At 44.3% G+C, this 12,142-nt stretch overlaps 2 protein-coding genes across 6 annotated transcripts; both read right to left on the bottom strand.

The window, feature by feature from the left end:
* Positions 1–11: 11 nt before the first annotated feature.
* Positions 12–3,009, bottom strand: fam228a (family with sequence similarity 228 member A). Of its 3 annotated transcripts, none has more exons than XM_026341047.1 (9): positions 2,851–3,009; positions 2,574–2,647; positions 1,454–1,636; positions 1,295–1,372; positions 970–1,164; positions 803–880; positions 614–689; positions 305–467; positions 12–209 (listed from the first exon to the last, which is right to left on the bottom strand). In XM_026341047.1, exons 1-9 carry the CDS (start codon positions 2,900–2,902, stop codon positions 65–67), a joined length of 1,044 nt encoding a protein of 347 aa, XP_026196832.1. In that variant the 5' UTR covers positions 2,903–3,009; the 3' UTR covers positions 12–64. The 3 variants fall into 3 exon arrangements, 2 of the variants coding, with proteins under 2 accessions (XP_026196832.1, XP_026196833.1); XM_026341048.1 differs by having other exon boundaries at positions 1,454–1,658; positions 2,851–2,906; XR_003297558.1 differs by having other exon boundaries at positions 71–209; positions 585–689.
* A 2,266-nt stretch (positions 3,010–5,275) lies between these two features.
* On the bottom strand, positions 5,276–11,516 carry si:ch73-21k16.5 (dihydroxyacetone phosphate acyltransferase). 3 transcript variants are annotated; one of them, XM_026341742.1, is made up of 17 exons: positions 11,315–11,512; positions 10,852–10,901; positions 10,363–10,563; positions 10,105–10,281; positions 9,872–10,001; positions 9,594–9,721; positions 9,379–9,454; positions 9,140–9,291; positions 8,721–8,851; positions 8,099–8,340; positions 7,298–7,555; positions 7,094–7,173; positions 6,778–6,918; positions 6,543–6,642; positions 6,343–6,436; positions 6,156–6,217; positions 5,276–5,958 (listed from the first exon to the last, which is right to left on the bottom strand). In XM_026341742.1, the coding sequence occupies exons 1-17, from the start codon at positions 11,403–11,405 to the stop codon at positions 5,906–5,908; spliced, it is 2,166 nt and encodes a 721-aa protein (XP_026197527.1). In that variant the 5' UTR covers positions 11,406–11,512; the 3' UTR covers positions 5,276–5,905. The 3 variants fall into 3 exon arrangements, with proteins under 3 accessions (XP_026197527.1, XP_026197528.1, XP_026197529.1); XM_026341743.1 differs by lacking the exon at positions 10,852–10,901 and having other exon boundaries at positions 11,394–11,516; XM_026341744.1 differs by lacking the exon at positions 10,852–10,901 and having other exon boundaries at positions 11,315–11,403.
* Positions 11,517–12,142: the final 626 nt, after the last annotated feature.

The raw sequence follows: 12,142 nt of genomic DNA, 5'->3' as shown, positions 1-12,142 counted from the left end.
TGGGATGGAAACCGTGAGCTAGTTAGAAGAAAAGGGAGGTAAAGATTTACAATAACCGCGGGTTTTATTTGGATGTAGGCACCGACTTAAGTTGCTGTAAACTTAGCGGCTGTTGTCGACAGACACATCTGGAGAACCAGCAGCCAGTTTGATGGCACCGTCCATCTGTAGTGGCAGTCGCCCTCACGTGGTGTGGTATGGTACTGAGCCTGGATGGGACACAGCATTATTTTCCCTTATTTCAAGTGAAGTGAGTGATGCAGCTGTATCAAATAGTCTCTTCAGATATGTAGAGACTTTGTACCTGCAGGACTCCCTTCCTTCAGCCTCACCCTCCACTGGAGTTTTTCTGGCCGGATAATTTGACGAGGCCTGTAAAGTTGATTTGGCCTGAGACGTCACAGACTCCATAAGAAGATGATCACTTAACGGAAACTTCTCTGCATGTCCTTTTGTGCATTTACATCCTAAGACAGGCGATAAATTGCTTTGTAAATTGGCTGCCAGATTTAAAAGAGAAAATGTCGCTGCACATACAGTATATCTCATCCAAATCTCAAAGCATTCATTCACGCGGGTCTTACGTTTCCATTGGGATAAAAAAGGAAAGCACCTGCTTCACAAGAAGGAGCTATTATCTTTTCCACCTGTCTCTGATGTAGCTGGAGGTACAGTGGCTTTTCATGGAGCTAAGAACAGAGCAGTAAATACACCGTCAGTACAAGACACTCTGTCTTTATATAGCCCAATGTGTTTTTTTAAATATGTGAAAGAAATATTTATATTTATTAACAAAAATCACCTGAATCTGTGTCTTTTTGATGTTGAGAAGAAAAGGATTATACTCCTTCAGATCATAGGTGTCTAGAAACACAAAACCCTGCAGATGAAAGACATTCCAGTGGTTAATCTACTGTATCTACTGCATTCAAAGCCAAGTCTAAGCAGGCTGGTGAGTTTTAGGATTACCTTGGCGTTGCAGTGATCGAGGAATTGATTGTATAAGCTCTGGCGCCTCTTGGCCTCGGCAGGCCTACCGCTGGACGCACGTTCCTCCACTCTCCTCTGGAGGGGAAACCATGTTTGCTCAGTCCAGCGCTTGTGCAGCAGCTCCCTCCTCCTCAGCTGCGTTACATCCCATTGGCTTAGATATCTTTCCAATTCCTCATGGGAGACACAGTTCAACCAATATGGCAGTTACTCACACAAAGGAGCCCTGCGCTTCACATTTATTGTCACACAATGAGACAAATGTCACAGATAAAGTGACGTAAGACTGTCCTGTATGCCTTACCTTGGCAAAACCCTTTTCTGTGTCCAGTAAAGGATTGATTATTTTTCTCGCCTCATGAATTTCTGCCTCCGTTTTTGCCTTAACGACAACACATCCACTGAGAAATGTCACCTTCTCTTCTCTTTGTGTGTGCTGACGTGTTTTAGTTTAGTGCAGTACCTGCAGTTGACTGAGGGAGGTGTGAGATGGCCGGTCCTGCACAGGGCCCAGCTTTGGTTTAAAGGATGATTCTTCATTAGTTTTACCACCTCTAGGACATACACTGGCGCTCTTTGGTCTTGCGCTTGGCAGAAGCACTCTCTTTCTAGTCTCTGTGGTGTCCTTCATATCTGCTGTGCACTCCTGGAACACCAGTAGTTGGTAACTAAGGCATGACATGGTCCATTGCTGTAGTCACAGTTGGCAGTGTGCAGTTTTATTTTTAGAAATCCTGTCTAGCTTATCTGAAATTACCTAGATAGACAGATACAGATTACACGACAGTTTCATTTGTGTCTCTTTCAGTCTGGGGATATACTGTGGTCGGAGGGAATGGGGTCTCATAATCCATCTGTGTCTGTTAATACATTAAAATATGCTGAAACGTACAAACTGGAGAATGCAGACTGGACCGTGAAATCCCAGACAGACCAGACACAATCATGTCGGCGCATAGGAGGCAACAAAGGCCGGCACAACAGGCGGTGACAGATCATGTCACTACCTGGAAACCTGAGCTGCTTCTCACTGTTCCACATGTCGTGGGACATGTCTATTTTTGGTGTTTGTCTGAAATGATCCCTGAATCTTATGTGAAGCAGGAAAAACACCAAGAAACAACTGCTCATATAATTCACTCCTAATGCACCCCATGACAACTTTGTAAAAGCAGAATCCATGGCACAGCTGCTCTATTGGATTGCATTAGATTGCATGGCTAGACCTAATTAAGTGACCAGTGAGTGTAAGTGAGGATAATACAGTAGTGGCTACCGGATCTGTCTATAACCTGAAACCTTTCCATTCATCCTTACTAAATCTGAGATTCGTACATTCAGGTGTGACAGCAAACAGACCCGGGCACATGGGACACTGGAACCTCTGCCAAACTGACCATGCTGGCCAGGGTACAGGGCCTCTCTTATTTAAAAGGGGTGGTGATAAATTATTAGTTGGCAGGAGTTCACAGTTTCACTCTTGCTGGTGTAGTGTGTGAGTGTGTGTGTGTGTGTGTGTGTGTGTGTATGCACAACAGTTACGTATTATGGGCTTTAGCTGTCTTTGTTTGCATGAGCTTTACCTGTGTTTTTAATAGGCTGACAGGTAATGGAGTGTGGAAGGTGATCACACCATTGGCCGCGTGTTTCTTCATCCCTAAATCATGGGGAAATAAACAAGTGCCTAAATGTTCCCATTACATCTTACTGTAAACATGTATTTGATGCAGTATTAAGTGCTACAGGCCAATATACAGGCTATATCTTATCTCTACAGACTGTGGAGAAGTGTTGCTGCTCCTCCACCTCCCATGTTAAATGAAAAACTCACGTCGCCCTGGCGATGATGTGGTTTCTTACCTTTGCTGAACTGGGTCAAACGTTCACGAGAAAAAAAAAAAACAGCAGACATGGAACAAACTTTAACCAGAAATGTCCTTGTGGCTCAGCATCTCGTCCATTTACCCCCGGACCGTGATGAAGTGCGGTGACTGCTTGCTGCTCCTCCAGGTGTCCTACCGTCTGGAGGGTTTTCCGTTGCCATGGCGCTGACATACAAGCGCTGCAAAGACAGGTCCTGCAAGTCCACAGGTCTCTGTGCTTAGGACATGATACCATAGACCCATATTATGGGACAAATGGTGATAGACATAACCTAAGTAACTATATAGACTGGCCTAGGCAGTGGATTCCCTCTCATAATATTCATCACAAAATTCAATACAGATATTTTCAGAAAGAACTTGCAGCAAAAAAAGCGAATTACGCACAAGTCAAGTTCCAGAAAGTGGCATATTTAGAAGTCTTTGAAGCCAGAAGGCAGAGACAGCCAATCCAATGTCACTGTCTTTCAAAGTCAAACTTATAGTTTAGTTCAGTTTCATAGATGTAAGAGTTGGTTGAAATATATGTTTTTGCACAATCAGGCGCAACCAGGAACAATGTAAGATCTGTGTTGAGACAGGTCTCTAGGAGGCCGTGGTCCATGTCTGTGCAGCTTCACCTGCCTGTAAAGCTGCTATTATAAAGTGCAGTAGGTGAAAGGCGTGTAGTCTCTTGGTCCTAATGCGCGTGTTGACACTTTCAAGGTGTCCCGCACAGGCTGAAACACTCGGACTCCTGCGGAGGATGCGACTACTTAATGTTTAGGTATTAGCTGCGTAAAAGCAGGACGGAGCTCGGCCAGACCCTGGGGTTTTTTACTTTCTTTCTGTTGGTTGCTGAGTGCAGGACGGGGGAGGCTACATGGATTGGTGGACGTCGTTGGCAGCGAGTATTGCCCTTCTCTGGATTTTCTGCTTTATAGACGGTAAGAGAAAATGCTGAACTTGTGGCGCCGGGTGTGCAACATTGTGGTGGAACTATAAATTTAGAGCCATAAGAAATACCGCGCAATGCATCTAGTGGTAGAGTGGCAGAGTTAATAAAATATCAGTTCATTGCAACAATATTTAGTGTAAACATGTTGGCTACATAGGAGGAGGTCTGAGGCATTATGACCACCACCTTATTTTAATTTTACGCACATTTCTCCAAAAGAATTAACCCAAGTGTAAAAGCCACGTCATCCACAAAAACATTTGTCCTGTTTATAGCAAATGTTTATATAAATCTTATAACATCTCGGTAACAATTCATGTTTTTTCTTATGCATTATTAATTATCTACTGGTACTTGTGATTTGCTGCTTCAACACATTATGTGAAAGGTGAAACTGCCATAAACACAAACAGTATTTTAAGCCTCTCTTGCAGACCAGAGGATTTCTGATTTCTCATTTGGTAGACAGATCCCGTGCAGCTCGGTGCGCGTAATGACGCGCTGAGCTTTGCGTGCTCAGGTGATAGCAGCTACTCACCAGGCTGGTGATGGACATTAATCCAGTGGCAGACGCTGTAATGGTTGCTGACATTAGCCGCAGTGTTAAATTAGTCTCCAGCTGACCCCGCTGCCTTCTTATCTCCAGGCAACGCCGTGCTTGAGCTGCGACTGCTCTTCCATGCTCTAACCAAAGCTGCTTGTCACCTGTACCTGGCCCTGCTCCCACTGCGCAGAGCCGTCACCCACTTTGTCGACTGTGGGCGATACCTGGTCAACCATGCCCAGCAAAACCCTTCTGCGCAGGGCTACTTCCACCAAAGCCAGCCCCTGGCTAAGAAAGGTACGCTGCACTTCCTGGAGGGCATGTGTGTGGTGTGCGAGACCGTGCCCAACCTGATGGGCGCCGCGCTGAGTGTGGGCGCAGCCTTCTGCCACATGCTCCAGGGTGGTTTCTACGTCCTGGCAGCCACGCTGCGCACCATCCAGATCAACCTGTTCTCTCAAATGAACGGCGAGAAGGAGAGATGGGACAAGGAGCGACACAGAGCCAAGGAGAGCGAAAAAAAGCTTAATTCTAAAGTTTTGGAATACATCTCTGTGTTTTGTCAAGACCCTGTGAGCGCTTTACGCATCAAGGTCGATGTGCCACCTGTGTATAGATAATCTTTTTCCCCCAACATGCTCCAACATGTTACTGGTTCTCTGGCACATGAGAGGCCTTCTTTTAACTGGGGAGGGGATTACAGGTACAGAGTCTTGAGTTGTCGCAAGAAGGTTGAACTTTGACCTCTGGTTTTCACCCAGTGTTGCTGAAGAAATAGTTCCAACAAAACAAGAAACGAAATGAGAATCACACGTGGAAGAATAAAGCCTATATTATGCATTTTGTTACATCTGTTTTACATTTATTGACATGCAAAGAAATTCAAATAAATGTCTCAAACAAATGAAACCCCACATGGTCTGACTGTTTAGAGTATTTATGTTTGTTATGTTAGTATATACAATCAAGTGTCATAATTAAATCACAATTCAAACTATTTATTCATTTACAATCAGGTAATCAAGTGCTTGTTTGCTCATTCACTCTCCTAACTATGTCAATCAACTATAAATCTTGGACATCTAAAAAAATATATTGACAAAGTGTGCAATGCACAGGCATCACCAACGCCTGTGTCAAGTGTAAAAGGCCAGAAAGATGCTCTCGTGTTTTTTTCCTCAACTAATTCTGATTACAGCAATCAAACTAAATCAGTATTGTCACCCTTGGGTCACCGTGTCGGGTGTTTGTAACTTTATTTAGCCCTGTTAGATCAGTAAAGGATGAGAGCAGAGACACAGAGATGGCGAACATGAAGCTGGGTTAAGTCTGAGCCGCTGACTTCTAGGATATAGTGTTTTGTCCGATAGCTCCAAGGGAAGAGTGTGATTATATTGACGGCACAGAGGACAAAGAAGAAGAGGAGGAGGAAGAAGAAGGCATGACTAAATGCAAATGTACGTTTAGTCAAATGACAAAATGTAAACGTAAGAAGGAAAAGACAGAGGGATCAAGTAGGAGTGTGGGCTGATTGTGAAGGTGGATTTGAGACTAAAGTCTTGCGTCAGGTGTAGTCTGGAGCATCTGTGGAGGGATTTTTCCAGCTATAGTGAGACAGGAAAGAAAAAATCCCTCAGTGCTGTGGTGGTACTCACAAACTCAAGCATATGCAAAAACTGGCATTTTAAACACCCGGGAGGACATTTATAATCTAATCAAACAGATCAAAGTGTGCATCTGCAAAACTGGTAACTACACCTGCTTTGTTTTTTTTTTTTTTAATGAAAATATTCCAGTTTACCTAAAATGTCTCCAATTCTTCTCACAGCTGCTTTGTTAACTCTGTATTCATTCTCCTCAGACCTGTGATGAGGAAACAAAGTAGAGAATCTTAGCACTGGCATCAGAAACAGCAGACAGCTTCTCAACCGCCGCACAAAATGAGCTTAAAACCAAACAGATTTGCAGGGGTTAATCTCATTACCCACCCACTCAACTTTGTCACAGCCGCCAGGCGTCGCAGAGCTGACAAAACATTTTTTTGCGTATCAGACGAAAGGGCTTCGTAGGTGTGAAGCTCCCCTGCAACACACACACAGAAACAAACGCAGGTGAAATAACGTGATGATTCTCACAGCTGGAGGTGATTCGAGAGGTCACAGGTCATTCCTGCCACTTTCTGTTTTACCGGAGAGGATGAGCTTTGAGGCGAGGCTTCTCACAGCAGGTAGGAAGTGCTTCTCTGTGAACACTTGAACTCCCTCTCCAGAAAGGTACCTGAACATTACCTAGACATAAAAACAAGCCCAGTCAATCTAAAAGCAAACCTAAAAAATCACTTTTTGTGTGCAGAGCAGTGGGTAAATATCTCAAATAAAAATATTATTAATAAAATGTAGCCGAAAAAATAGTAGTCAAGTGACCTGATAAGAGTCTATGAAAGGTTGCAGCAGCGCCTGCAGAAAAGATAACACCTCCAGCCCCACTTCAGACACTGTCACTTCCTGTTGACTGATGTGGATTGCTTCACATTTCTTCAGGAGGACGCATGCTTCTTCAAAGTCCTGATTAATGGATGGATAAACAGATAATAACAGGCAGGTCAGCACAGTATCAGTCCAAAAATATTACCTCAGATTTTTATTTAGTGTCTTTTTATTATTTTGGATACACTGCTGATATGTCACTCCATGCTGATTCTTCTATTCTATTCAGCTTCCTGACAGATGAGGCTGTCACCTGAGACGACTCTCCAGGAATGAAGATGAACTCATAGGAGAAGACTTCCTGTAGGAAGCGGAAGAAGCTGAATAGCTCGTCTGCGGACAGAAAAGTGGATCACAATGAAGCAAGACGAAAAAACATTTACAGTACCTACTTTAAAGAGAATCTCACAGTGTGCTGGTTGCCACTGTGTAATGAGACGTTGTGTGTAACCCTCACCTGCCTGTGTGCTCTTCGTGATGTGTATGGCTGATGCAAGCAAGGCAGGACGCACAAAAACATGCAGCGACTGATTCCTATAGGAGGCCAGCATCAGCATCATCGCCGCTGTCCTGATCATCCCCTCCTCTGGGCTCGCTGGATGTTTCCTCGCTGGCTCGTCCTCCTGAACCAGGTAAACACGCCCTGCTTTACGATGCAGTATGGAGCGATGAAGGGCCAAGGTGGACGACAACACATCTGAGTCCGAGACTTGTCCTGCAGAGAGGGTCCCATGAGCCTCTGAATATCGTGTGTGTGTGTGTGTGTGTGTGTGTGTGTGTTTATGCTCTTGCATCTATGCATCTGCACACGCACGAGACTTGTAAAGTGAGACAGTTCAGTGGGTTCCTCTTAGGATAAGTTACTTAAAGTGCATTAATCCACTGAACATCTCCTAAGTGAACTCGAACGCTTATGCCAACACACATTCATCTAATCTGTCTGATCTACCTCCGAACAGGCTGAAGGAGCCTTTGGTGTCCTGAGCTAAGACCCTGACAGATTTAACAGGAGGGAAACTACTCAGTTACTTTTCTCTGCATTAACTTTGTCTGCTTCAGTTGTACTGCAATATGCAAATGCCCCCTACTGGTCATTCAAGGGATGTGAAATAAAGCCATTTGTAAGAAGAGCTCAACACTGATCCCACTCATGTGCTCAGGCTTGATTTGGCTGCACTTGTACTACATTAAATAAAAGAAAAACATAAATCATATAAAGCGGTGTAAAAAAGAAAACACCATTCTGTTTCCCACTCACCAGGCCAGTTCAGATGAGCCCCAAAGTCCAGAACCAGCTTCCTGAGCCAGAGGGTTTTTTCTGTGAGCTGATGCCACAGCAGGCCCTCTTTCATTAAGACTGTGGTAGGAGCCTGGAGCAACAAGCAGGCCATTAGAGACCAAGGGCTGATCCTAGAGCCCTCTTCTTGCATTCGTACCATCAGATGTGCCAACCAATTCGCACAGGCCTGGGCCTCTGTAGTTGGCTTCTGAGGAAGATCTCTGTGAATAGAAACAAAGGGAGAAAAGAGGAGGGGTGAGCTGCATGAGAGAAAAGACACAGCCAAACAGACCGTGTTGAAGTTAGACTGAAACACAGAGGACTACATGGCTGCTGCTACTGCAAAAAACTCATATATATTATAAATTATAATGATAGTATTTTAGTATTATTCACCAAAACTACACACAGTACTGGGCACAGGTTTGGGAGGGTACAGTAACATTTACAGACATAAGAACTGATAAATGGTTAAGTGTAAAATTTGCGACTGTTAAAAATACACAGAAAATGTTTGACTTGAGTTTGGTTGTAGCTAAAGGTGAAAATCAAATTCATGTTTCCGTAATCCTGAGCAGAGATTCATAAGCAACCTTTCTACCTGGGTATGAGGTTGTACTGGCAGCGGTTTATCTTGCCCTGACACAACTCTCTGACTGACAGGGGACGGCCAAAGTTCACAACCATGCTGCCGTAATCTTCCTGGAGCACTTTGCTGGCCTTCAGCAGGCCCTGCAGATAAAAAGTGAGGACAGTGAAGCGCAGGTGAAAATACTGAGTTTTTATTTATGGATGACCTTTCTCGCATTAGCTAGTAATGAGATCAAAGCCCTATTGAATTTTCCACCACCGTCTGTGATTCTGGATTTTCACTTTCACGATAAACAAAATTACATGATAGTTATGCTTTAGAAAAAGATGGAGTTTCAGAAAATAGAGGTTCATCTGAACCCAATTAACCTTTACAATGAGCTGTTTTACACCTCAGTGACAGCTGGACGTTAACACTGTGGAACGTACCATAGTGCTTTCTTTGGGCTTAGGGACACCCAGCAACTCGTAGGCAAGCAGTGACTCCTCCAGTACCCGGTCGTAGCTGATGGTGATGGGCACCAGTGTAACGTCAAACACTTCACCTTTAAAGTACGGCTCCAGCACCATGTGCATCATACCTGCGAACGCATACAGATACTGTAGAGTGGAGAAACTAGTCTGCACTAAATGCTGTAAATAACCAATGCTAGTATGTGGACACTCACCTAATTTAGGATTCAGAGACTTCAGTGTGCGACTCCTAAAACCTTCCACGTAAAACTCCAATGGAGCATAGCCTCTCTGCAGAAAACACAATAATGTGTCGCTGTTGCTCTTTATAGATGGATAAATACAGCAGCTGATGTCCAAACAAGCTGAAGTAATGTGAGAGGGATGACAGTTTTGCCTTTGGTGTGTCTGATGGAGCATCATTTCTTACCCTGACAATGGTTTTAACATATTCTGACAGCACTGCCCAGTACAGTTTGTCAGAGCCGATGGCACGTCGGATGAAGAAAGCTCCCGAACGACGGAGTATCTCTCCTACGATCTTCATCCCTGCAAGAGCTTTACATTGCAGGGAGAGAGGCAAAGACAACAGAACAGCGGAGAAGTCAAAGTCTGTAGTTACACTTTGATGCCGAACAGTAATCAACTAGTGAAGCTGGGAAATAGCTGTAATAGCACGTTGGTGGTTTCATTCAAATAGATACTTGCGAATTCCTGCAGCAATGACGGGTACGGGGATGTCATATGTGAACAGGATGTAAGAGATAACTAAGAAGTCCACATAGCTCCTGTGATTGGGCATCAGAATCACAGGACTCTCCTGAACCGCTTGTTGGAGCTGCAAAGAAAGAAACATTGAAGAGAGAGATGAAACCCTGCATGAGCAGGAGTCCACTGGCAGAGGCAACAGTGTACAGTATCTGTGTTAAATCGGTCCCCACCATGTTGAGTCCTTCCATGTTGACATAGACGCTGGTGAAGAGCCTCTTTAACACCTTGGTGAGCGTGTACGCCATCAGCCTGATAAAACCCAGCTGCAGGTTTTGAGACATTTCCTCCAAAATCCCACAGGCGTCCTCTCTCACCTCCTCCACCGATGACCCCATCTCCATGGCGATCTGAGGAGGAATGCAGAGAGCGGACTGAGTCCATGTTGATCAGGGTGCAGATCGATACGGTTTAAAATGACACAACCGCACCTCTCTGGTTACGTAGCGTAGATACTGGGACTCCAGCACAGCTTTGTTGAGATCGGCTGCGGAACAAGGAGGGGCTCCTTGGTATGGGTGGGGGTTAAAGGTCCTGAGGGCATGGCCGAGATCACTGCTGCTCCTCCTGTCCGCCAATATATCCACAAACTCGTCCTCACCTTCCAGGCCTGGTCTGCCTGAATCCCTATACTGCAGGGGGGAGACAGACATAGGCTGAGGAGCGATATCTGAAATCTTCCATGGAAAAACAAGGCTGTACAACAGAAACAGCACAGAAAGAGAAAATAAAACCTATTTTGGGAAGTTGCAACCGTGCGTACAGCCCAGCTGAACACAACAACGACATGTTCATTTGTACTGACACTTTAGTTCCACCATTATTCACTTATGAATGAATTTTTTGGGGGTGAAAAGGATCTTTGTGTGCACTTCATACTGTATACAAACCGCCCACCACGGCCTAGTATGATAACTTACACAAGTGTGACGTAGAAAATTAAATCCTCCATACCTCCAAAGCAAAAACACTGTGAACGAAGCAGGAGATGTTGAGTGGATCAACTTTTTGAAATAAAGCACATATGAAAATGAAACATTGTGAGTGTTTCACCAGGCAAACAGGAAACATCAGCATCACCCCTGAGCAAATGCAGCACTTTGTGCTCTGTGCTGTGTGTGTGTGTGTGTGTGTGTGTGTGTGTGTGTGTGTGTGTGTGTGCACTATGACCGGCTCAACATATTGAGCAACATCTACTTAGAAAGAGTTTCAGAATAGGCCAAGTTTCTAATGAACAACCAGTCTGACAACAACAAACGCATCAGAAGGACACTTCTCTCACTCAGATCTCCTTCTAACATCCTGCATATATCCTTATAATAATAATAATAATAATAATGAACAGACCACGTTCACATTCAAAGCGGATAAGTTTGTACTTACGAAGTAAACACGTCACAGATGCAACAAGTGTTGTGGATGAAAACAAACCCACTAACAAAGACGCGGACATGTCTCTTACTGTGTTCGTCATGCTTTTCAGGAACCAACTCAGCCCTCCTCCTCGGCTTTCGTTTTCTCTAATCTGTTCTCCAGAGCTTCTCTTCGATGCAGCCTGAACGCTGCGAAGCACCCGATGGCTCGAACCAATGGTGTCGCTGCGTTTTGGAGACTCCTCCCGCACATTGCGCCCTGCGGCCGCTTGGCTCTGTGGTGACCTCGACGCACTGTTGTGCGGGTCATGGAGCAGAGTAGACACTGGGAACAAGTGCATAGATGTATGTCGAGCTGAAAAAATAAGCTGTACATAACATCTCTGTGTACAGAAAGTACCCTGTTACATTACTGAGTACTGGTTCCATCAGCCTTTGCGCTCTGTTCCCTGTATGTAGACATTGTTTGAGTGTTTAGTAGTGCTTTATATATGCACATATAATTGGGTGGATAGATGGGGCACAAAGTCAAAAAGTTAAAATAATCTGAATCAAAACTGTTTTTAAAAGATAATAATCAATGTATTAGTAATGATGAAAGTGTTTTTGTACCCTGATATGAAAAATATCAATAAATAGACATAAACATGTTCAAACAGGGGCCGGAGAGGTGCCCACCGATGATGCTCTTGTCCCTAAATATCCACTTGGCTATAGTGAGAAATGGCCTTTATTCAGCGTGTGTTAATTGCAGGGTGCATGCACTGAACACATGCAAAGGCTCCTCACAGTTAAGAGTCTGATTCAATCACACCGATTATAAAACAATGTGGTAATA

Source organism: Anabas testudineus, chromosome 24 (genome assembly GCF_900324465.2).
Source record: "Anabas testudineus chromosome 24, fAnaTes1.2, whole genome shotgun sequence".
In the NCBI taxonomy this organism is placed as follows: domain Eukaryota; kingdom Metazoa; phylum Chordata; class Actinopteri; order Anabantiformes; family Anabantidae; genus Anabas; species Anabas testudineus.
The sequence above is the reverse complement of the archived record's forward strand: the minus strand, read 5'-3'. Positions and strand labels throughout refer to the sequence as shown.

What these genes read in the sequence shown, in the direction of transcription:
- si:ch73-21k16.5 (XM_026341742.1), bottom strand. Translation starts at nt 11,405, where the DNA reads ATGACGAACACAGTAAGAGACATGTCCGCGTCTTTGTTAGTGGGTTTG. An exon ending in GTCTCTGAATCCTAAATTAG is followed by an intron (nt 9,292 to 9,378) that starts GTGAGTGTCCAC and finishes ATGCGTTCGCAG; the next exon opens with GTATGATGCACATGGTGCTG. An exon ending in TTCCTGGAGAGTCGTCTCAG is followed by an intron (nt 6,919 to 7,093) that starts GTGACAGCCTCA and finishes TCCATTAATCAG; the next exon opens with GACTTTGAAGAAGCATGCGT.
- fam228a (XM_026341047.1), bottom strand. Translation starts at nt 2,902, where the DNA reads ATGTCTGCTGTTTTTTTTTTTTCTCGTGAACGTTTGACCCAGTTCAGC. An exon ending in TCGATCACTGCAACGCCAAG is followed by an intron (nt 881 to 969) that starts GTAATCCTAAAA and finishes TTTCATCTGCAG; the next exon opens with GGTTTTGTGTTTCTAGACAC. An exon ending in AGCTCCTTCTTGTGAAGCAG is followed by an intron (nt 468 to 613) that starts GTGCTTTCCTTT and finishes CGCCTGTCTTAG; the next exon opens with GATGTAAATGCACAAAAGGA.